The sequence below is a fragment of the Gymnoscopelus braueri genome, assembly GCF_963280865.1.
Source record: "Gymnoscopelus braueri genome assembly, chromosome: 23".
Lineage (NCBI taxonomy): Eukaryota > Metazoa > Chordata > Actinopteri > Myctophiformes > Myctophidae > Gymnoscopelus > Gymnoscopelus braueri.
Genome location: NC_137625.1, coordinates 28,353,747 through 28,379,363, shown reverse-complemented (window position 1 = coordinate 28,379,363; position 25,617 = coordinate 28,353,747). Strand labels below are relative to the sequence as shown.

Genomic DNA, 25,617 nt, shown 5'->3' with positions numbered 1-25,617 from the left:
GCCATCTGTGTGTGTGTGTGTGTGTGTGTGTGTGTGTGTGTGTGTGTGTGTGTGTGTGTGTGTGTGTGTGTGTGTGTGTGTGTGTGTGTGTGTGTGTGTGTGTGTGTGTGTGTGTGTGTGTGTGTGTGTGTGTGTGTGTGTGTGTGTGTGTGTGTGTGTGTGTGTGTGTGTGAAACCGAGATGAACAGCCAAACACAACACATGCTTTACATTTGGGCAGTGATGGACAGAGTACTCAACAACAGTACGTGAGTCAAAGTATACGTAGATACTCCTGGTGAAATATTTACTCAACAAGTGACAGTTGCTCTGTCAAATATGTACTTGAGTTAAAGTACTGGAAATAAGTAGCCTACATGCTTTAAAAAAATACTTAAAGGGATACTTCACTTCCGGGCCGCCGACACATTTAAAAAAAATATTAAAAATAAATGAAAAAAGTTATGGAAAATTCATGGCCCCCTCACGCATTAGAGTGTCCTACTAATGTGTGAGGGGGCCATGAATTTTCCATAACTTTTTTCATTTATTTTTAATATTTTTTTTAAATGTGTCCCCGGCCCGAAAGTGAAGTATCCCTTTAAGTATTCAAATAAAAAACGACACATTACATTTTATTTATCGATGCACTGCTGTATTGACACTTTCCAAAAAAAAAAGATTTCCCACAAATGTAAAAAAAAAAGTATTAATTATAGTGAAACTTGTAGATCTACAAGCTTGTAGATTTATTTTCACTTAAGTGGTTAATCCATAATTTACTTTTTCCCTTCCTAGGAATGCATCCGAGTCAAAAGTGCAATATTAGTTTTTTGAACATTCATAGTGGAGTGAAAGTGAAAGTATCCACAATACTCAAGTAAAGCACAGATACTCAGATTTGTTTTTTTTTAAGTATTTGATTATTAAATGTTTGTTTACAAAGCTCAAAATGCAACCGTAATAATAAATTTTTACTGTATGTTCCAACGTTCAATGCCAAAACACAGACAATGAAATCGTTGATCGCAATTAAGGCTCTATGCACAGCAGCCATATTGGAAAGAAATGGGGCCTCTTCCTTACTTCCTTCACAGGTGTTACCAATGATTCTAATGAAGGCTCTGTTCTATTCAGTGTACCCATACCTCTGAGAGTGTACAAATGGAACCAAATGGACCCGTAAATGTAAGGATGGTCAGAGGCCTACACTTGAGAATAAGAGTGTGTTTGCACAGGTGTTGGAAGTTAACACCAGCACTCTCTCTTAACCCATTAACAAGACCGGGAACGCATCTGTGTCATTTTTAGGTTTCTTTGGCTATTCAAAAATAGCAGATCTACAAGCTTATAGCGCAGCACCGAGTGCCACGCTATGAACTTGTAGATCTGCTATTTTTGGAAAAAATAAATTTTGAAAATGTGTGCAAATCTTTGAATGTATATTTACATTTTTTACTCAAATCTTTGCTTCTGGGGGTCCCTGGAACAAAATATTTTGTGATGGGGGGAGGGGGGTCCACGGACAAATAACATTTTGGGGGTCCATGACATGAAAAAAGTTTGAGAACCACTGATATTATAGCAACATGTTTTTTTTTAAAAAAATTAGGAATTAGAAGACATTTGTAGAATCCCCAGAGGTAAAGATTTGAGTTAAAAATGTTGTAATGTAATGCTAAAATACATTATAGATTTGCACCAAATTCTCAAAAATAGCAGATCTACAAGCTTGTAGCGCGGCACTCTGTGCTATACTATGAGCTTGTATATCTGCTATTTTTGAATAGCCAAAGTATAAAATAATGGTTTACGTGGTTACACAGATGCGTTCCCGGTTGAAATGGCTTAAATCAGTGGATCTCAACCTTTAGAATTTCAAGGACCCTCAATTTGATACTTTTTTCTTTTATCTCTGGGACAAGTCTGAGAATGTACAAATGGACCAAAATTGACCGGTAAGGGTTCCATTGTACAGATGGAGCGGGTCCATTCTGTGCCATTTGAACACTCTCACAGAGTTTAACACATTGGTTCTCAAAGTTGGGTCTGGGGACCCCCAGGGGTCCTTGAGGGAGTTCCAGGGGGTCCCCAGCTAAATGATAGATAGTTAGGAACCAAATGGACCCTCATGGGTCTGTAAGTTAAATTAACATTGATTTTACAATATAAATTGGGGTCCCAGAGAAAGAAATGCCATCACATGGGGGTCCGTAGCCTAATGCATGTCAAACTGGGGGTCCTTGAAATTAAACGGGTAGAGAATCACTGCTAGAGCCGTAACAATCTTCTCTTATGGGGGGTCCCTGTTATATCTTTTCAAATGGGGGTCCACGGGCTAATAATTGTAAATTTGGGGGTCCTTGAAATGAAGACGTTTGAGAACCGGTGGATCGGTCTGTGACATCACACATCATGCGCGTTCTTCCGTGCGCAATGCGAACGGGTTGATGTCTGCTTCTCCCCGCACGTTGTTGTTGTGATGACCGCGGGGTCGCGCGTTGAACTCCAACGAGGAGCAGGACAGCTGCTGGGTCACGCCCAGGAGCCCCCCCACCTCCACGTTGAGGATCACCCAGATCATGTCTCCGAAAAGCAAGCCGGAGCTCGTGCACATCCTCCACCGTCCCTGGTAGATCCCCGGGGCTCGGGGGCTGCGCATCGCCACACTCACGTCGCAGATCCCGCCTGGCTCCATCGGAGAAGTCACCAAGACCGCGTCGATGTGCCCGAACCGATCCCCGCCGACGTACCGCAGACAGACGCCGGGAGGCCACGGTTCGCCGCCCACCGCGTTCTGGACCCTCCAGGTCTTGGTGAACGGCGTGTCCGGCGGCACGGACTCGCCTTCCCCGATCGTCACATCCGCCACGAAGGACATGGACGGCGGGCGCTCGTTGACGGGGCTCTCGAAGTCGTAGTAGGCGCCCACGGCGTCCCGGAGGTTCCAGTCGGTCATGTCCAGGAAGAACGTGCACCCGGCCGGGTCCAGCTGGAAGCCCAGGAGCCTCTGCAGCTCCGAGATCGTCACGTCTCTGTCCGTTGTCCCCATGCAGCGGAACTTCTGCACCAGATCTGCGTCTATCATGTCCATCACCACCTCCTTGTCTGTCCTACCCATGTCTAAGTCCTGTGTGGTGTCCATGTTGAGGTCCGTACGGAGGGAGCTTAATTCTCTCCTCTTTTTGTACTTTTATCAATAAGGAATAACTAAGTGTGTAGAAAATGTCTCCTCTCAGTGAGTGAGTGGTTCTGTCACCACGGTCCACTCGGCCGTTATTGGGGCAAGTAACTAGTTACTAAGTAATATATTACTGTAATAGTATTTCATATCCATAGATCCTTAGCTATCTATCTATCTATCTGTTGAGAACAAAGTGAGCGTTCGTAGGCGTCTACAACACCTTATAGGTGATCACAGCTCTGCTCTGACGTCACTACAACACAAACTGTTGCCAAACAATGCCTAACAATAATCAATAATCAATAATCAGTAGATCGCTCTTTGTGTAAATATTTTGTGAAAGCACCAACAGTCCAACACCCCACGATATCATCAGATTGATACTGGAGTATTTCATCCAAAATATTGAGATATCTGTCCATATTGCCCATTCAGATTCAGATGCTGAAACGGCCTGATGACAAAATCTCTCTCTCTCTCTCTCTCTCTCTCTCTCTCTCTCTTTCTCTTTCTCTCTCTCTCTCTCTCTCTCTCTCTCTCTCTCTCTCTCTCTCTCTCTCTCTCTCCAGCTCAAGACATTCCTCCTGCAGCAGCTGGGTGTGCAGGCATCCCATGAGGCCCTGAGGCACGTGAAGGATGTGATAGGTCAAGTGCTGGAGGCTGCGGTATCGACCAATCGGGACTCAGCTGACTCTCCCCCTAGGTAACTTTAAATGTTGTTCTGTGATGTCAGTGCTTGTTCATAAATCCTTCCTTCTACCCCCTCGCCTCCCCATCCTTTGATTCTCTCCTCTCTTCCCCTTCTACAGTACGTTTAAAAGGCATGTTTTGGTTTAACTTAAATTGTCTTAATTGTACTTGAGAAATAGGTTCATACTGTAGTGGTGATATTGAAAACATATTTTTAGAATAGCTACTCATGCAGTCGTACATTTTTGTTATTGAACAATTAAACCTACTCTACATTTGACTGGGGATGCCATGGAATCCTCTTAATACAGTACTTGAGTAAATGTACTTAGATACTTTACACCACTGGCTCTGTGGTTGCTCTTAATCAGAGCCAACCTCCTGAATTGGTCAAGTTTATTACATACATTTGGGTGCTCGTACCTGTATTGAGTATAGTGTCAAATATACCTTCTTGATTTTAGTTTGTTGGTTTCTGTTGTGTTGCAGGTGTCTACTATGCTACCAGCTGATGACCTTTACCCTCCACTTTACTGGCTCTCTGCTGCCTTTCATAGTCAAGGTGAGAGTCACACACATAATTAGTTACAATTAGTCATAGTTATAATTATTCCCAATATTTCTAAATGTTTTTAAAAAACTGCAGGTCCACAAGCTCACAAAGCGTCGCATTGCGATGCTTTGAGAGCTTGTAGATCGGCTATTTTTGAAAAGCTAAACTTTAAAATGCTGTTCCTCATTTTGCGGGGACCCCCTGGAACCCCCTCAAGTCCTCGCACCCCACTTTGAGAAGCAGTAATCAGATTGAGAGTAGGGCTAGTAATAACTATCCATTATTTTCTTAGCGATTACTCTATGGATTAATCAAATAATTGAGAGGCACTTTTCAAAATTATTTATTATATATCATTTTTATATTAAACAAATTGACGTGAAAAGATTTTTTATAATCAATTTAATCATTTAATCTGATAAACCACTTAAGCTTTGTGTCCCGCAAAAATAAACGAAAATAGTCGATTTACAAGTTCACAAAATACACATATTTAAAATAAAGTATTATTATTATTAATATTATTATTAATAATAATAATAATAATAATAATAATAATGATAATGATAATTAATACATAATAAATAATGAATTGATTGTTTGATTAAAATAGATATTTTTTTATAATCGATTAAATTGATTAAATTAGTTAGTTATATTGTGACATACATATTTTGATTGGTTTAAATAATGTTTTATTCATGAATACATTCTGGATCGCAGCTTTAAATAAGCCAATACTGACACTTAATTAACTTAATCTATACAAACCAAGCAGTGAACATGAGGTACAGTTCTATCTGCACTCTGCTCTACGCTCTATGACTTATTTAGACTTTACAGAATTATTACACAGCTATAAAGGTATTTACCTTTATAGCTGTGAAAATCTGCATAGTCTGACTTTGTTATTTGAAGCCAACATCATAGAACAGGAGAGAGCATGGTTAAAAAAAAAAATTGTTCTGTGGTGCAGTGAACTCACAACTCCACTAGAGGTCAGCATGTGCACAATAGTCGGTAAGTGAGTCTGGTCGTTTCTCCATGAAATACTGTATGCCAGTTCTCAAAACTTTCATGATGTCAAGGATCCCCATTTGAAAAGTTGCGGTGCCACGTTTTTGTAATTATTCAAAGTTTTTCAAAACAATTTCAAGATTTTTTTTAATGTAAAAATAAATGCCTGATCGTGAGCTCACAAGTGAGCTTGATCGGCTGTTTTTGAAGAGCCGAAGTACAAAATAGGGCTCAAGTAGACACTTGAGGCCTCATTTTGCTGGGGCACGGGCACCCCTGGAAGGAGTCTACTGTGAGCTTGTAGATCTGCTATTTTTGAAAAATCTTGACAATTTGTGCAAATCTTTGAATATATATTTTTAAAGCGAACATTTTTAACTCAAATCTTTGCTTCTGGGGGGTCCCTGGAACAACATATTTTGAGATAGGGGTCTGCGGCCAAATACATATAATTTTGTAAACACATTTTGTACATTTGTAGAATCCCCAGAAGCAGGCCCGGATTGGCCGTCGGGAGGACCGGGACTGTTCCCGGTGGCCTGCCTCCTTAGTGGCCTGCCTGTCTCTCAAAAATCAGGTCTCTTTTTGCATCAGGTCAGGCCAGCCAGCCACAGCCAGCGCAGCGCTTAAGTGCTGCAGCAAAAAAAAAAAAATCTCCTAAACTCAGGCCAGGCCAGCCACAGTCAATTTCAATTCAATTCAGTCAGTGTTGCTGCAGCAGTGAAATTGCTGTAACTTAACTGTAAAGGCCCCCCAAAGCCTTCCAAAGGCCCCCAAAAAAGCGCGCGCGGCGGTTTTTCTTGCCCGCGCGGCCACAGAGTGGCCTGACTGGGCGTATAACTCCCGGTCCGTTTTGGAGTCCCACTCCGGCCCTGCCCAGAAGCAAAGATTTGAGTTACAAAATTGTTTGCTTTAAAAAATATATATTCAAAGATTTGCACAAATTTACATGATATAAAAATTAAAAAAAAGCAGATCTACAAGCTCATAGCGCGGCACTCGGTGCCGCGCTATGAGCTTGCAGATCTGCTATTTTTGAATAGCCCAAAGTATAAGATAATGGTTATAGTGGTTCAATCTTAAAATGACAGATGCGTTCCCGGTCTTAATGGGTTAAGTATCTGACGTTCGTCCCATGTCTTCTCGCAGGTTGACACTGACCTGAGCTTCGGCGGCCTGAGGGACCCTGTCTTCGATGGACAGATCAGCAGAGAGCTGGTTCTGGAGGACACGCTGCGCTTCCTCCTCCCAGAACACAGCGGACCGTCCCACACCAACACAGAGTCACATGCACACACACACAGGACACACAAGGTAGATACATACAGTACAGTACATACATCCCTCAGCAGTGGTGAGAAAAGCACTCACATGTTTTACTTAAGTAAAAGTATCAATACTGCAATGAAATATTCTGTTAGTAAAAGTCCGGAATTCAAAATTTACTTGAGTAAATGTACAGAAGTATTGGTATCAAAATGTACTTAAAATACCAAAAGTAGAAAGTACTCATTATGCAGAATGTTTTCAAATGTATAATAAAGAATCTTTTGAAAATAGCAGATTTATAAGCTCACATTGCGTCGTAGATCTGCTATTTTCAAATGGCCGAAATGTATATAGGGCTGAAGTGGCTAATGTATGTTTTGTAATAATAATCTAAATCTACAAAGTAACTAGTAAAGTTTTCAAATATTTGTAGTGGAGTAAAAGTACAATATTTGCCTCTGAGATGTAGTGCAGTAGAAGTAAAAGTACTGAAAATTGGAAATACTCCAGTAAAGTGAAAATACCTCAAAATTGCCACTGTCCCTCAGTGCAGTGGCATTATAAGTGGTCAGATGTGTGCATTTCCAGAGCATGGTTATTTTAATGATCAATTCGACTGTGTTCCAGCTTGGATCAGTAGAACTGATATCGTTACCACAATGAAAACGCATTTTTCAAGGTTTTAAAGAAAAATGTCATGATATTTATCTATAAAATCTTAGTGTAATTGCCAATTATTTGGGGGTACGACTTGTAATACCCTCATAGCCCACCAGTGGACCCCGAGCCACCAGTTTGGGAAATGCTGCATCAGTGTGATAGACAGAACAAGATCTACAAGCTGTGAGCTTGTAGAGTAGATCTGTTACTTTTTACCATGTGTTTTTTTTTAACCATTTTTCTGTCTATGATGACATGCCAAAAATATTTTTTTGTTACGTTAATACAAAAAAGTTAAAGTAAAATTAACATTAACCCATTAAGACCGGGAAAGCATATGTGTCATTTTCAATTTGAACCATTATCTTATACTTTGGCTATTGAAAAATATCAGATATACAAGCTCATTGTGCCGTGCTATGAGCTTGTAGATATGCTATTTTTGAAAAAAAATCTGAAAATCTTTGAACATATATTTTTCAAAGCCAACGTTTGTGCTCAAATCTTTGCTTCTGGGGGATTCTACTAAATCCAGAACCACTGTCTGTCAAGGACCCCCACAATGATATGTATTTGGCCTTGGACCCCCATCGCAAAATATTTTGTTCCAGGGACCCCCAGATTTGAGTTACAAATGTTCGCTTAAAAATATATATTATATATTGAAAGATTTGCACAAATGTTCACGATTTTATAAAAAAAATCTAGTTCAGTACAGTGGTAAAGTAAGAAGCAGTAAATCTATTAGTAGTCTCAATAAGTGGAATTCAGTCATTTATGAGGTTTTCTTCATGACAACAGTGCAATTAGTTCGGACCGTACCAGCCTTTTTGTTTACTTTACTGGAGTATTTCCAATTGTCTATACTTTTACTTCTCCACTACATATCAGAGGCAAATATTGTACTTTTACTCCACTACAATTGTTTGAAATCTTCAGTTACTAGTTACTTTGCAGATATACATTATTATATTATAAAACATACATTAACCACTTTAGCCCTATTTATACATAGGCTATTTGAAAATTGGCGATCTACAAGCTCACAACGCGCCGCATCACGACATGTTGTGAGCTTGTAGACGGTTATGCGACAGTTATCCGAATTCAATAACGATCCGATCTCATTAACTGAAAAACATATAGGAGAAAAAAAGTGTTTAAGAGTGACAAAGGATCCACATGTCAAAAGGCTGCTATGGTCCTTTAAATGATGTACAGTAAATAAATAAAAGCAGCGTTAACCTGTGTACATTTTCTTCAAAAACATTGTGCCTCGCTAGTACGGTGGCTGTCGAGGGACACATGGCCTGTGTTTGACAGAGGACGAGCTGAACTTGCTGCTGCAGTTTCACACACAGCTGAAGACCCCTGGTGCTTTTGAACTGGTACACACACACACACACACACACACACACACACACACACACACACACACACACACACACACACACACACACACACACACACACACACACACCTTTTGATATTAACTCTTTAAGACCGGGAATGCATCTGTGTGTCATTTTTAGATTTCTTTGGCTATTGAAAAATAGCTTATAGATCTGCAAGCTATTTTTGAAAAATCATGAAAAGTTTAGCAAATATTAGATTTTTTTCTCTTTTTTTGGCGGACATTTGTAACTCAAATCTTTGTTTCTGGGGGCACACTAAATATTCCACAAATGTTCGCTTTAAAAAATATATAATCCAAGATTTTGCCACGAATTTTCAAGATTTTTCAAAAATAGCAGATCTACAAGCTCATAGCGCGGCACTCGGTGCCGCGGTATGAGCTTGTATATCTGCTTTTTTTGAATAGCCAAAGAAATCAAAAAATTTGACAGATGCGTTCCCGGTCTTAACACATTGATTGCCAAGGTTTTAAACATAGTTTTCTATCCCCGTGCCGACGTATAATTACCTCATTTCGATGATATTTGAAACGCTGTGGAACCGACATTGTGTAAAAAAAACAACACGGAAAACGTTCCTGTGGCTAGGCAGAAGGATCTGTGTATCCATGGGAACGACAAGTTTCCAACCGCGATCCGCCATTTTGGAGCTTTGGTCCGCTGAAAACGGGTGGTTTTCAATGGAAAAAAAAGAAACTGAGTTACAGACGTTTTTCTGAAAATCCCATCATTGGGGTGGGTGGAAGTGACGTTTTTTGGAATGACGTCACATCCACATTTTTCTTCTCTGAGAGACGATCGATCATTCCAAAGCTGTGTTAGGTCGCCCCTTGTGGAATTTTCCCAAAATAATGTAAAAACGTGGCTCGATCTAGGCAATCAAGCGATGGATTCTAAAAACGAGTTAACTCGATCTAGGCAATCAATGTGTTAATGGGTTAATGTTATATTAGCGTTAAAATCTTAGTGTTTTGCCTATTATCTGGGCGCCCACTTGCAAATATCCTCACCGTTTGTGAATGGCTGAGTCAAGTTAATGGTGACTGTGATTGAAACTAAAGTATCATGTCCACTTGTATGTAGTTGTATCCCACGGTCTCGTCAGCAGATTGGCCCCCCAACGAGCGCCTGCTTCAGGACCCCTCCACAGCAGGGGGCCATCGTCTTCCAGCCCTGCTTCTCACACTCAGTCTGCACTACCAACTGAAGAGGAACGACTCAAACAGGCAAGACACACACACACACACACACACACACACGCTCACACACGCATGTACACACACACACACACACACACACACACACACACACACACACACACACACACACACACACACACACACACACACACACACACACACACACACACACACACACACACACACACACACACACACACACACACACACACACACACACACACACATTTGCATTACTATACTTGTGAGGATAGAAGTAAAACTCTGTTTCCAACGCTCCCTACAGGGCGGACCTGACTGAGACGCTGTCCAATCAGGATTCAGATTTCTCTTCCCTGCTTGAAGACAGAGGTAAGGTTCTGTCTAACTGAGGAGTCTTCTTTAAGACAGGGGTTCTCAAAGCGGGGGTCCAGGGGGTCCCCAGCAAAATGTGTTAATATACCATCAAAAACAGTTTAACCTGCACTTTAAACCGATATACATCGGCTATCTATAAGATATAAGCTTGTAGATCTGCTATTTGGCCACATTTCTATGCAGACGCTGACATACTTTATGGAGTGGAGGCACCAGACCACAGAGACTTTCACTTGAGCCCGTTCTTCACTCCAGCTACCGTTTTCACTCACTTAACCACTGTGCCACCCGAGCCCCATCCATGTTAAAATCAGTGGTGGAAAGTAACTAAGTACATTTACTTAAGTACTCTACTTAAGTACAATTTTGAGGTATTTGTACTTTACCTGAGTATTTCCAATTTCCAGTACTTTTACTTCTACTCTACTAAAATATTGTACTTTTACTCCACTACAGTTATTTGGCAACTTTAGTTACTAGTTACTTTGCAGATATAAATTATTATATTATAAAACATACATTAACCACTTTATCCCTATTTTATACATAGGCTATTTTCAAACATTTTAGCACTTTTACTTTTGGTACTTTAAGTATTTTGATGCCAATATTTTTATACTTTTACTCAAGTAACATTTTGAATACAGGCCTTTTACTTGTGACAGAGTATTTCTAAATTGCGGTATTGATACTTTTACCCAAGTAAAAAATGTTTTTCCACCACTTTTTTAAATTGCATCTTGCACAGGAAAAAAAAGATTATGCAAAAAGCCTACGATCAGGATAGCCCTACACTGGGCCACTAGCTTAGCTCAGTGGCCTTGTGGTTAGAGTGTCCACCCTGTGACTGGGATGTCGGCGCTCAATTCCCCGGCCGGGTCCTTCCAAAGACTATAAAAATGGGACCCACTGGTTGGATTGGGGTTAAGTCCCTGCGGCATAATAGCATCTTGTCCAGGGGGTGTACTGGTAGGCCTACTGGCTGTTGGATGTACTTGTACATCAAATCGCCTCATGCTACAGAATAAGGAGATAGACTCCTGCCCAGTGGTGTAAAGTAACTACGTACAGTCAATGAGTATATTCAATGAACAGCAATGTAAAAATACTCCCATAAGTAGAGTGCGCAGAGAACAATGTTGTGCCTCAAAGAAACTATAGGGTACCATCTAACAATGGACCTAGCATCTAAATAACATTCTCACTTTCACCACTGTCTTTCTTGTAAACTTGACAACGTCAATAAACAGATTGTTGAAACAAGACCAGGAGACCTGGTTCTGCCAGACTTCACATGACGTGTCAGCCTGTGTCTATGCCCATGTATGGACGAAAGGGGGACAGACTTTTATGGCTGGGGCCTAAGGACAAAGTGAACAAAACCAGTTTTTTGCCCATGTATGGAGAAAACAGGTACAAAACATGCCCATGTATGGACGAAAGGGGGACAGACTTTTATGGCTGGGGCCTAAGGACAAAGTGACCAAAACCTGTTTTTTGCCCATGTATGGAGAAAACAGGTACAAAACATGCCCATGTATGGACGAAAGGGGGACAGACTTTTATGGCTGGGGCCTAAGGACAAAGTGACCATGCCCATGTATGGAGAAAACAGGTACAAAGCCTCATGTAAAAAAAAAAAAAACCCTGGGTCCGGCAAATACATAGTATTTGGAGGCCAGTCTATGACGTCAGTAATATGACATCATATGACATCAGGGATCTCCTTATATGGGCATATATTAGCATATTTATCAAAACAGCAGTTCTTCACAACCGGATCTCCATATATGGACATATCGGTTAGATTGTCAGCTCTGGACAACCGCCAGTCCGACCGACTTCCTTGGATCTTCTGTGATACGCACGGCGAGTGTTAAATCGATGGGTCAGGCGGTTCTCGATATACGTGAAGAAGGACAGATACAAGCACACGCAGAGATTTGCGTAATTTAGTTAGATACTGTAGATAGATACCATACTGTCAGTCACCTGAAGCTGAACAGTGACCAGCTTTAGCTGTCTCGCTCATGCCCAAATATGGAGATGGACTGAATATCGTCATACTGACATCATCAGTATGTCAGAATATAGGCTCACCTCCTCTCCGGCCACGGCAATACTTTGCACACGAGGAGATGACACCCCAGGACTGGCCCCAGGCCATGAAGGAGTACGTACAACGCTGCTTCACGGTCTGCGAGACAGAGGAGGACAAGGATTGCACGGAGAAGGTGCTGAAGGTGCTTCTGCAGGACAGACTAAAGGACGGCTCCGCCTACACCATCGACTGGACCCGCGAGGCTCTGCCGGAACTGAAGGCCAAGCAGTCTCGCTGGGACGCCGTCCCCCAGAGGACGGCGGCGGATGGCTCGGTCGGTGGTCGAGGCGGAGGAGCCACGGCGGCGGCCAGCATGCGGGGCAAGGGCGTCGGCCTGGGCGGATACAGGAATGTCTTCACCCAGCAGCGGAGTCCCTCCTCCAGCTCCTCCCACTGCTCCTCGCGCTCGCCGTCGCCCTCGCACGGCCAACACAGCGACTCTGGTTCACAGTCGGATAGCAGCGTCTCCGCCGACCTGCAGCCACAGCCGTCCAGACCCACCCAGAAAGTAGACCCCGGCCACGGTAACGAGCAGGGCGGGGCAGAGAGGGGGCGGGGCAGAGGAGGAAAAGCCAATAGAGGAGGAGGTGGAAGGAAAAACATGGACGACGCCGCTCCCGGAATGGGCAAGAAGAGGAAGAAAGGCAGCAACGCTGGCCTGGACTTTCACGATCCCAACCACGAGGCCAAGAAGCAGAGCCGCGCGGCCCGCTTCCACAGCCAGCTTCGCTCCGAGCCCCCTGTCGCCAACGTAGACCTGCCCGCCGACAGCACCCAGGAGGCGGTCAGCTGGGAGGACTGCCCCATCGTGGGAACCTGCCAGGACATCGCCAAGGACTACCTGAGGCTCACCTGCGCTCCGGACTGCTCCACCGTACGGCCCGTACACGTGCTGAAGAAGTCTCTGCAGGCGGTGAAGAGCCACTGGACGACCCACCAGGACTACGCCTACGCCTGCGAGCAGATGAAGTCCATACGGCAGGACCTCACGGTTCAAGGGGTGCGCACGGACTTCACGGTGGAGGTGTACGAGTGTCACGCGCGCATCGCCCTGGAGAAGGGCGACCACGAGGAGTTCAACCAGTGCCAGACTCAGCTGAAAGCCCTGTACGGGGACAACCCCTCGGAGAACATCGGAGAGTTTGCGGCGTACAGACTGCTGTATTACATCTTCACTAAGAACTCCGGAGACATGACCAGCGAGTTGGTGTACCTGAGCCCGTCTTTGCGGGAGGACGCGTGCGTGTCTCACGCGCTCGCCCTCCGCTCCGCCTGGGCCCTGGGCAACTTCCATCGCTTCTTTAAGCTGTATCTGGGAGCGCCGCGCATGGCCTCTAACCTCATAGACATGTTTGTGGAGAGGGAGAGGAAAATTGCTCTCAGGGCCATTCTCAAAACGTTCAGGCCTGACGTGCCGGTGCAGTACGTGCGGTCCAGTCTGGGCTTCCCTTGTTTAGACTCCTGCATGACCTTTCTCACCGGGCTGGGGGTCACTTTCTTCCCCTCGGACCCCAACAAGATAAACTGCAAAGCCAGCTCGGCTTGTTTGGCTGCTTACTGATTTTGGGACTGAATGGGAGGGATTCTGCGTCGGTCGGTGGTGAGAAGCACAGTAAATGGACACCCTTAAAGCCTGATTACACTTAGTTGAGCGCTGATGTCGCGCACCAGAATTAGCCGATCTACATGCTCACGACTCATTGTGTCAAGTTGTGAGCTTGTAGAATCAGCTATTTTCAGCGTGTAACCAGGTATAAAATCAGGCATAGGGAAGGTGGCAGGGGGATCCCCGCCCTATTATAATATAAATGCACTGCTCTTCAGCCTACCTCAGCTAGTATAGACAAGAGTTGTAGCTAGACTCGTGAGGTTGAAGTGGTGACAAGGGTGTACACCACCAAGCAGAGACACTCCGGTACAAGATAGTGTAGCTAACACTAGTGCAGTACCGGTCATTCGCGGGCGATGGCCGCCATTCGAGGGGACTCACAGAAACCAGGTGTTCCGGCCAGATGGGCGTGGTTTAGCAGGACGAAGCAAGAAGGCAGGCACGCTCTCGCTGGGTAGCCAGTTAGTGTGCTAACATTGGCTAGCATAATATTTCAATGTATTGAAATAAATTATGTTTTTTATGACAAATGCAAGACGTTTTGCATCACTTGACAACAAGGAAGGCATGCAGACAGCGAGACCTTGAGGCTCATGAGGCGCCCGAGCGAGCCGCTAGGCAAGCGAGTGGCCGCCAAGCAGCCGATGGCCTCACACGCACATTCGAGTTGCAAACCGATGGGATATTTTAGGTTCAGAAAGCACTTAGCTTAGCTTAGCTTGACGGATCAGGCACACAACACAGTGTGTGATGCAGGATGTAAGAGGAGGTCACCTGGCTTTTAGGGATTTTCAGGTATTACCCGTGCAGTCCCTTGCGCTTAGAGGCCAGTCTATCTATAATGTAGTCATCTCTATATCTGGGCATATCTGTAGTGGCAACCCGATCTCATACAACACAATGATATAGAACGGATTGACATTCCGTACATAGACAACTAGAAAACCTGAAAAGCTGTGCATAGGAGCCGCGAGTCCCCTCCATTGACTTTGTTACGTTTTGGACCATGTCGGAGGCACGCAGTCTCAAGCGAACTGGAGCCACGAGAGGGACCACTGAGCGAGCTAAAGCGAGCGAGTTGCCGTCCCGAACGTTGCGACGTTCGCTTGAGCCTACTCAGCGCCATCCAAGTTATGTACCGATAGGCACAGATTCGTAAATCATGTTGTGAGGACTGCTCTGCTTTCGGGATGCAACCCATGTTATTTCTCCGTGGGATTCGCGGCTCCTATGCACGGGTTTTCGGGTTTTCTAGTCGTCTATTTACGGAATTGTCAATCCGTGCTATTTCACCGTGTTCTGTGAGATCAGGCTGGTACAGAGATGCAGTTACCGGTAGCCAGAGTGGACACGGATAGAACGGAAGCGACACCTCAAACTATGTCCGACCACAACATTGACAACAACACAAGACAGACAGATACACAGATACACTTTTCGTGTCACACACGTCGCATCATTCAAGGGCAATGCCTGTCATTTTTAGGTTATTCGCGGGTGACGCAATAGTGATACACGTCATTAGCAGGTGACTCCCATCATTAGTGTAATTTGCGTGCCCCCCCCTCGTCATTTCCGAGGGGGGGGAGGAGGGGGCCGACACCCAACTTTTTTTTGCAACGGCGCTGTTATGCACAACGCCAACATTGACTGGTTTTGGACAACCGCTGATCTGACTGACCTCAAACTGGTCACAAGCACTTTCTTTGGGTCCTCAGCAATACATTTTGATTTTGATTTTGATAGGTTGAATGGTTCCACAACACATGCAAAGGACAGACATACACACACGATACATGCAGAGATTTGCGCTCAAGCGATGTCCGATAGCAACATTGACTACAACATTGCCGCACACTAGTTTTGTACAACCACTGATACGAACGATTTCACGAGGACGGAAATAACACTCACACAGAGATTTGTGAATTTATAGATAATAGATATAGATATAGATATAGATACACTATAGATATGCATTAGGGAGGGTATCTGCATATCATGCAGTGTTCTAATCTAACCTGTAGTGTCCCACTTCTCTTCATTCAAGATCAAATACCAACACAATTGTTTGTGAGTAAACTAGGCAGTGGTGGAAGTACTCCGATGTTTTACTTAAGTAAAAAGTAAAATTAGCAATAGCATAACATAGAATCTGTAAGTAAAAGGCCTCTATTCACTTGTACTTTAGGGAAAGTGCAAACGTTTTGGCATCACAATATACTTAAAGTATCAAAGTAAAGGTACATCATGCAGAAGGTCCCATTTCATTCTTCTTTTTTTTTTAAATGTATAAAAAATACCGGTTCTACAAGCTTACAATATGTCGCATCGCAATGCGTTGTTTGAAAAAAAGCTATTTTTGACTAGACAAAGTATGAAATAGGGCTTAAAGGCCAAGACCACTTTGGTAGAGGTTTTGGTTGTGTATGATAACTATATGACAACTAAGGTGGGCAAGAAATCAAAAATAATGTCTACATTGACTAGAAATTTATCATTTTAAATATGGTCCTCATTGACTTACATTGTACAATGAAGAGGCTTAGTAGGAGCTCTGTTAGCCTGTAAACGAACTCAAACAAAGCTGATTCACCAAACCCAGTACTGTTTATTTTTAAATAAAAATTTCAACTTCCTATTGATTCAGCTATTTTTATTAGGAAGAAAACCCGGACTGGATCCGCGGATCTGGATCCTCATCTTCAAATAGTAAAATCAATATGAAGTTGACATTTTTATTAAAAAAACAAACAGTACTGGGTTTGGTGATGTTAAATACTGTCAGAATCAGCTTTGTTTGCGTTCGTTTACGGTCTAAAAGAGCCCTCATCAGAGTGCCTGCAGCGATGCGACGCATTATGAGCTTGTAGATCTGCTATTTTCAAAAGATTTTTATACATTTTATACATTTGAAAACTTGTGAAACGGGACTTTCTGCACAATGAGTACTTTCTACCTCTGGTACTTAAAGTACATTTTGATACCAACACTTTTGCACTTTGACACATACATTTTTAATTCCGGACTTTTACTTGTAACTGAGTATTTTTACATGGCAGTATTGATACTTTTACTTAAGTATGCAATTTGAGTACTTTTTCCACCACTGCATCCACTTGACTTTTTGACGATTTTTAAAACTATATTTTTTATAATTATCCAGTTAGTTATAGTTATAGTGCTCAGTGTGAATGACCCTTTAAGAGTAACATTTCTACAGCTGGTGACAGTAACATTTCTCAGCTGATCCAGGACAAACCTTCCCTGAACAGAAGCCGTTACAGAAGTCTGGTTATAGACCAGCTGTAGTCTTAGCACATTTATCATGGTGTGTTAATATAATCAAAGGTCTTATTCATGTTTAAAGAGCCAATACGCTGTCTGCTGGCGCTGACAGTGTTCCTGGCAGCCAGGGCGTGCGTTGATGTGGTTCTTCCTGAAAATATCCTTCTATCAGTTTACCACCTGTGCTCAGTATGAGCAGTGGTGTAAAGTAACTAAGTACAATTACTCAAGTGCTGTACTTAAGTAAAATGTTGAGGTATTTGTACTTTACTTGAGTATTTCCAATTACCCATACTTTTACTTCTACTCTACTACATCTCAGAGGCAAATATTGTACTTTTACTCCACTGCAATTACTTGAAAACTTTAGTTACTAGTTACTTTGTAGATTTTGATTATTATTACAAAACATACATTAACCACTTCAGCCCTATATACATTTCGCGATGCGACACGTTGTGAGCTTGTAGATCTGCTATTTTCAAACGATTTTTAGACATTTTATACATTTGAAAACTTGTGAAACGGGACATTTTGCATAATGAGCACTTTCTACTTTTGGTACTTGAAGTTCATTTTGATACCAATACTTTTGTACTTTTACTCAAGTAAATTTTGAATTCCGAACTTTTACTTGTAACGGGAGTACTTCTACATTGCAGTATTGATACTTTTACTTCCCAATCACTCAACTGTACATGTGTTACACGTGTGTGTGTGTGTGTGTGTGTGTGTGTGTGTGTGTGTGTGTGTGTGTGTGTGTGTGTGTGTGTGTGTGTGTGTGTGTGTGTGTGTGTGTGTGTGTGTGTGTGTGTGTGTGTGTGTGTGTGTGTGTGTGCGTCCAGAGCGATGTGCGGACCCCCACCTCAGGCAGCTGTACACGGACCCCCCGCTCGTCCTCACGCCACCCTTCAGTCCATGGGTGAAGACGTACCGCGCCGAGGTGCCCTTCGACACGGTGACGGTTCGAATCCGGCCCGAGCCCATCAGCGCCGCCTGCCGCGTCCACCTGGACGAGCACAGAGGACCGAGGTGAGACCATAGCCTCGCAATATATGAGTCTTTCTGTCTAAGGGGACCCTTACGGGCCTGTAACTCTAACATAGTGGTGTAAAGTAAGTACAAATTTGAGGGATTTTTACTTTACTGGAGTATTTCCAAATATAATTTTTTACAAAACATACATTAACCACTTCAGCCCTATATACATTTCGGCCATTTGAAAATAGTAGATCTACAAGCTCACAATGCGTCACGACGCATTGTGAGCTTGTAGATCTGCTATTTTCAAAAGATTTATATACATTTTGAACTTGTGAAATGGGACATTTTGCACAATGAGTACTTTTACTTTTGGTCACATTTTGATACCAATACTTTTATACTTTTCCTCATGTACATTTTGAATTCCAGGCTTTTACTTGTAACAGAGTATTTCTTCATAGCAGTATTGATACTTTTACTTAAGTAAAGGATGTTAGTACTTTTACCACCACTGCTCTAACAGGTGCAAATTTGTGCTCTAATTGGTACAAATGGAACCAAATGGAGCTTGTGACTAAATAATTGATCGATTACACAGGCTATTTTTTTCGAGAGTGAGTGACAATGAAGTGGTTGAAGTGAGCGGTGCTGCTCCTCATCACATTAACTCATATTGACTCCTCATGACAAACAACATGCTGTTCATAACCACAACCTTTGGCATTCTGCAGGAATTTAAGACAGTAATATAAGTAATGGTGGACAAAGTACTCAAATTCTTTACTTAAGTAAAAGTATCAGTACTGCAATGTAGAAATACTCGGTTACAAGTAAAAGTCCGGAATTAAAAATGTACTTGAGTAAAAGTTCAAAATGTACTTAAAGTACCAAAAGTAGAAAGTACTTGTAATGCAGTATGTCCCATTTCCTCAAGCTATATACATTTAGTTCTTACGACAAATAGTGAACATACATTAGATGGTCTACAATCTCACTACGTGTTGCATCGGGTGATCTTGCAGATCTACTTTCTTTTTACATTTACCTATGGAGTACAGGGTATAGCGGCTCTATTCTAGGGGTGAATATTCGACGAAAACGGCAAAGACTTTAGTGTACAGCGAAAACTAGTACAGAGCCCTGACGTCTCCGGTCAGTAGGGGTGTGCCGATATATCGTCCCGCAATATATCGCGATACGTTTTCGTGACGATATACAATAATCATAATCAGGCATGCAAACAGCCCGAGGTGAAAAGGGTGACAACATGTTGTTGTTTTTTCGGGTCAGGTGTCACATTATTGCCCTATTTGGATTCAAAACGGCTATTGTAGCTGAAAAGCTACAAGTATTTGTTTGCATTTGCTTCCCCCCCCCCCATATATTTTCATAATAAAAAAGTGCCATATATCGTATCGTATCGATGTCGTGAGCCCAATATCGTATCGTATCGTTTCATGAAATTAGTGTATCGGCACACCCCTACCGGTCAGCTAAGTACAGTATATAGGGTTAAATGTTGAAGTCCAGATTTAAAAGATTACTAATTTGGGAAATGCCTTCCTGTTTTGTATTTTGCCAATATTTAAACATAAATCAAAGACAGGGAAAGAAATAGAGGAGAGTGTGATTAGTGATTAGTAGTTTTCGTTCCCTACCTATGTTGAATGCACTTATTGTAAGTCGCTTTGGATAAAAGCGTCTGCTAAATGACTGTAATGTAATGTAATGTAAGACAGTGTGGCTGAGAGAGAGAGAGAGAGAGAGAGAGAGAGAGAGAGAGAGAGAGAGAGAGAGAGAGAGAGAGAGAGAGAGAGAGAGAGAGAGAGAGATGTTGCCGTAGAAGGCAGAGAGAGAGAGAGAGAGAGAGGGAGAGAGATTAAGAGGCTTATATGGTACCATATGTGCAACTGGTATGAATGTGTAGATGTGTGCATATTATGTATATCTTTGGTCTGTGTGTGTGTGCGTGTGCGTGCGTGCGTGTGCGTGCATGGGCCTGGGAGAGGTCAGTGCACTCAAATCACAACTTATCAGGGTGAGGCTGAAATCTGAGGTGCTGACAGGAGAGTTTTATACACATAACATACACAGGCCTTTTCACAGGGACACTGCAGTGCATGGTGCAATGCCTAATGATCTCTGTGCAGAACTGTAGTCCAGGGTTTTCAAAAGGTGGCACACCAGTTCAGTTTCTCATGGCTTTGTTTGATTGCAGCAGATTTTAATCGGAAAACACATAATGACATCTTCAAATGTGATTCCGGTTCGAATCTGCTGCAGTGTAAAGAAGAACATTCTTACTACCTGATTTATCAGGCCTAGTGATGCACATGCTAGTTCAAACAAACACAGTAAATGTGTTCTACAGAAAGACACTTTTGAAAGCTTCCCCAGAAAACTTCATTGAATCTGTATTGTCACAAAAGGCTTTTTCAGCTTCATATTCAAATAGAATATAGTAAAATAAATAAATAAATTGGGATTATTTTACAGATTTCACAGACATGAAAATTGTTTTTATTAAATATCGTCCGGTAGCGATATGATGAATGATTAATCCTAACACCAAGTTCTGAGATGTTGTCTTGGGGTCAGTCTTGTGTCTTGTCTTGCCTCGTCTTACAATAATATGTCGCCTCATCTTAATGGTATGAAGGCAAACACCTGATCCCAGTAACGTGGGAAATATACGTGTGGCTTGTAGATGTCATATGCAGGAGTAATCCTCCATACAGAAGATGGAAAAACAAGAATGCAGATCTGTCCCATTACCAGTGGTGTAAAGTAACTAAGTACAGTACATTTACTCAAGTACTGTACTTAAGTACAGTTTTGAGGTATTTTTACTTTACCGGAGTATTTCCAATTGTCCGTACTTTTACTTCTACTCCACTACATATCAGAGGCAAATGTTGTACTTTTACTACACTACAGTTATTTGAAAACTTTAGTTACTAGTTACTTTGATTTTGATTATTATTACAAAACATACATTAGCCTCTTCACCCTATACACATTTCGGCCATTTGAAAATAGCCGATCTACAAGCTCACAACGCATTTTGAGCTTGTAGATCTGCTATTTTCCAAAAGTTTTTATACAATTTATACATTTGAAAACCGCTCAATGGAGTTCAATGGACAGGTGGCGCCATCTTGAGAGGTTTTCGCTAATACTTTCAATGAGGTGACGTCACGTTCTATATCTCGATAGGGCTTGCATAAACTGGAAAGCATATTTGTGTGCTATATATATGAAGTTTATCATTATTATTACTCTCTCTCTCTCTCTCTCTCTCTCTCTCTCTTCTCTCTCTCTCTCTCTCTCACTCTCACTCTCACTATCTCGCTGACAGCGCTGTGTGTGATGTTTTCTGAGAAGCTGTGCTGTTTTTTCCACAGGACGGCCAACTACCCGGTTGCCATCGGCAACAGCAGAATCAACATCTTGGTGACGGATGAAGCGGTGCCAGGGACGGAGCCGGTCGCCATGACGATATACACCCTGCACATGTACCGCGACAGCCGGCCCAGCCTGCCCATGTTTGGAGATCATGTGATGTGCAGCTTTGTGCAGGTATGTGAGGCGGAGGGGAGCAGCTTTGCACACACACACACACACACACACACACACACACACACACACACACACACACACACACACACACACACACACACACACACACGTTTTTATTACTATACTTGTGAGGACATGGAAATGTGATGAAGGCATTGAAAATAGCTGATAATGCGTTCCGAGTCTCGGCCCTTCGCTCACTTTATCGAAGTCAGTCAGTATCAGTGTTGCCAGATACTGTGAGAGAAACAAGCAACCAGGTCTAGGAAAACCAGCCCAAAAGAAGCGACTATGGGCCACATGAGTACTTTACATGTACATCAGCTATTTGAAAATAGCAGATCTACAAGCTCACAACGCGTCGCGATGCGACGCGTTGTGAGCTTGTAGATCGGCTATTTTCAAATAAAATCTTGCGGGGAAATTATAATAAGCAGATCTGGCAACCCTGGTCAGTAGGCCCTCTGGAAAAAGCCCGCCCTTGCTCTAGGGCATTGGTTCTTTTATACTTTGGCTATTTTTGAAACTAATTTGTAGATGGGGGGGGGGGGGGGTCAGCAGCCAAATACATACCATTTTGGGGGTCCTTGACATGAAAAACGTTTCAGAACTCCTGCTCTAGGGGCTGCTAGCGGTGCTTTCAGATCCATGAGCTGTTATGGCGGTGTCATCCTTTTCACAAGTGTATTTATTGGTTCAGCCCAGGGTTCATGCTAAAGCACCAGTGGGGTTATTTTGTGTACCCACCGTTTGTGTGTGTGTGTGTGCGTGTGTGTGCGTGTGCGTGTGCGTGTGCGTGTGCGTGTGCGTGTGTGTGTCTAAACTTGTGAGGGCCAAATGTCCCCACGAGAATATCAGAATTTGAGAAGTAGACATTGTTTCATGGTAAAGAAAAAAATATTGAGCTAGGCTTATATGTGGTATTTACAAAAAAGATCGAGGTGTTTAAGGTTAGGATTAGGCTTTTAGAGGTTAGGTTTAGGGCTGAATTATATCGTAACATGCATGAATTTTGTAGACAAAAAATGCAGACCTTTTTTTGTGCTTTTGTACACCCTCAGGCATTTTGGCCTGAGGGTGGCACTACAAGCAATGTCATGGGGTTATGGGGTCACTCGTGTAGCAAGTAGGGTCAAGTGCTTGAGAAATCATTCGCTTTGATTCTATTTCCGTGATGTCTTGCGTAAGTGGGGTGGCGAAACTGAAACAGAATGTTTTCCGGCAGCACGAGCTGGACCCGGGCCCAGCATGGCTCACTGTGATACTTTTACTTAAGTAAAAATTGTAAGTACTTTTTCCACCATTGGTTTGAAGTTTTTGTTGGAATTCTTAGATATTTCATCTATCCAGGAGGAAGATCAAAGTTGCAGTAGTAGGGACTAGCTCATAATTGTGTGAGACGTTGTACCTTCTTCAAGGCCATGCTTCGGCCTCCAAGTGCAAATCCAGGAACTGAGGATCACGGAGCCAAGCTTTGACAAAGTGTAAATGTTGAAACCCTGCTGTAGTTTTAATGATCTGATATTGTCTGCAGGGTTTAAAATGTCATCACAATTAAATCTATCTCAAAGCTGTCTCAAATAATTTTCACAGGCACACGGCCATATTGGCCCTGGGCAAGATGAGCTCACCCCCCCCCCCCCCCAAGCCAGATGTGAATGGTTGTTCACATATAGTCACCGCTGGGCAAAAACCTTGTATCTCCATATTTAACATTGTGAACCGGAAGGTTCACAGTTCGATCCCGGGCCCCCCCCCCCCCCCCAGAGTTAGTGTCGAAGTAGCCTCGATCTCCAGGCTTTTATTTTCCTTCGCGTTTTGCTCAAAAAGAAAGCCTGGACCAAGCTGTTGAAGTTTCTGGCATAGGAAGGGGGAGTCAACCTTTCATTTCCCCAACCAACCAGAGTGCAGTGGGCGTCGCTCCAAATGTTGTGACGTCAGGGCTCTCAATGCTGCACATTGGGGGGGGAGGAGGGGCGCGGGCGGGTGCACAGATCGGCGAACCAATTGTTTTCACTGGTTGTTTTCACCGGAGATTTTGAATCCGATATCAGACGCGCTGGGACAGGCTAGTGTCCTAGCAAGAAGCTGAACCCCAAATTGCTCCCGATGAGCAGGTTGGTGCCTTGCATGGTTTCCTCCGCCACCGGTGTGTGAATGTGGATAAAGGTGCTATATAAATGCACCATTTACAAATTAACCCATTAAGACCGGGACAGCGTCTGTCACTTTTCAAACCACTTTAACCATTATCTTATACTTTGGCTATTCAAAAATAGCAGATCTACAAGCTCATAGCGCGGCACTGGGTGTCGCACTATGAGCTTGTAAATCTGCATTTTTTTTTTAATCATGAAAATGATTGCAAATCTTTGAATATATATAATGTTTTCAAGCGAGCATATGTAACTCAAATCATTGCTTCTGGGGATTCTGCAAATGTCTTCTAAATCCTAACAGTTTAAAAAAAGAAACTTGCTATAATCAGTGGTTCTCAAACCTTTTCATGTCAAGGACCCCCCAGATTTTCTTCCAGGGACCCCCCCAGAAGCAAAGATTTGAGTCACAAATGTTCTCATTCAAATCCATTCATAGATTTGCACACATTTTCACGATTTTTCTAAAATAGCCGATCTACAAGCTCATAGTACGGCACTCAGTGTAAAATAGTATAAAATAATGGTTATTGCTTAAATCTAAAATGACACAGATGCGTTCCCAGATTGAATGGGTTAAGGAAGATTTTACTGTGAAGGATATACGTGTATAGCTATTTGTTCAGGCTTGTTCTTGGCCTTGTGTAAAATACAGTTGTCCTCATGTATCTACTGCTCTCTCAATCCCTTCTGCAGACAGCGTTCCTATGAAAACCACCAAAAAGTACAGATCATATCTACAGAGTCGCTGCTTTTATAAAAAGCACATCTGATCCAAATAAAAGTTGTTTTTCATTGCAAATCCGATATTCATGGTATTTAATTTATAAGTTGTTGACTTACACCAAGGCAAAAAAAAATGTGTGGTCCTGAATAACTTAACATGCTCGTGTGTGCAATTCACCACAATCGGGCTACTTACTGTAGTTAATATTTCCCAAATCATAAGTAATACTTTTTTACAATAAGGTTTATGCTTTATGATTTGTCATAATTGTTCTTTGCCAGTCCATCTTAATGTGCTTTGAGCAACGCTGCTAGAGTGAATGAGTTACTTTGAAAAGTAGCGTTCCGCGGTGCTGTTGATGGCCTGATAAAACATGTTGATGTGGCCGCAGAAGGCTTTGGTTAAATCCCAGACATGACAAATGGCGTAGAGACGTGATTTTCGACAGAGCGGGCTGATTTAATTTTGTTTACATGCAAAAAGATTTCGTATTTGCTGCCAGACCAGCGTCTCGTTAAAAACAGAGAGGGCTTCCTCTGTGCTGCAAATTGAAACCGTCACTTGTTAAAATCAGCAGAGTATATCATTTGAAAGTCGTGACAGAAATGGCACATTTTAAATGATTTGTTAAACCAATTATAGCAGAACTACAACTGCTAAACAAAGAAACAGCATAGGTCCTTTTTTACCTACTTTCCGCAGAAGCTTAAAGCTGATCCTTAATTGCTTACTCTTTTTTTTACAGTACATTGCCATAGCGTAGACTTTCTTCCATAATTTGTCATCATTGTTGTCTTGTACCCAATTGCTCGGTCGCCAATAAGCCATCTCTCTAACTGGCATGGTGTCT

The 25,617-nt window shown here is 42.6% G+C and overlaps 5 protein-coding genes across 5 annotated transcripts in view; 3 read left to right on the top strand and 2 right to left on the bottom strand.

Annotated features, from left to right (window-relative positions):
* Window positions 1-25,617, bottom strand: part of socs2 (suppressor of cytokine signaling 2) — a 267,878-nt gene that overhangs the window by 67,830 nt on the left and 174,431 nt on the right. The window lies entirely within an intron of this gene.
* The window catches only part of cped1 (cadherin-like and PC-esterase domain containing 1), a 128,953-nt gene that overhangs the window by 44,006 nt on the left and 59,330 nt on the right, over window positions 1-25,617 (top strand). The window contains exons 7-14 of the mRNA XM_080421171.1: window positions 3,733-3,866; window positions 4,343-4,415; window positions 6,573-6,737; window positions 8,636-8,740; window positions 9,851-9,993; window positions 10,253-10,317; window positions 18,167-18,353; window positions 21,710-21,884. Of these exons, the coding sequence (XP_080277297.1) occupies window positions 3,733-3,866; window positions 4,343-4,415; window positions 6,573-6,737; window positions 8,636-8,740; window positions 9,851-9,993; window positions 10,253-10,317; window positions 18,167-18,353; window positions 21,710-21,884 (1,047 nt within the window). The remainder of the gene's footprint in view (window positions 1-3,732; window positions 3,867-4,342; window positions 4,416-6,572; window positions 6,738-8,635; window positions 8,741-9,850; window positions 9,994-10,252; window positions 10,318-18,166; window positions 18,354-21,709; window positions 21,885-25,617) is intronic.
* ing3 (inhibitor of growth family, member 3) overlaps window positions 1-25,617 on the top strand; it is a 99,957-nt gene that overhangs the window by 60,215 nt on the left and 14,125 nt on the right. The window lies entirely within an intron of this gene.
* Window positions 2,393-3,073, bottom strand: LOC308079185 (protein ILRUN-like; the record flags this gene model as incomplete). The annotated part of the gene is made up of 1 exon (XM_080420564.1): window positions 2,393-3,073. The coding sequence occupies one exon, from the start codon at window positions 3,071-3,073 to the stop codon at window positions 2,393-2,395; it is 681 nt and encodes a 226-aa protein (XP_080276690.1).
* On the top strand, window positions 12,462-13,985 carry LOC308079184 (leukocyte receptor cluster member 8 homolog; the record flags this gene model as incomplete). Its single annotated transcript, XM_080420563.1, has 1 exon — window positions 12,462-13,985. One exon carries the CDS (start codon window positions 12,462-12,464, stop codon window positions 13,983-13,985), a length of 1,524 nt encoding a protein of 507 aa, XP_080276689.1.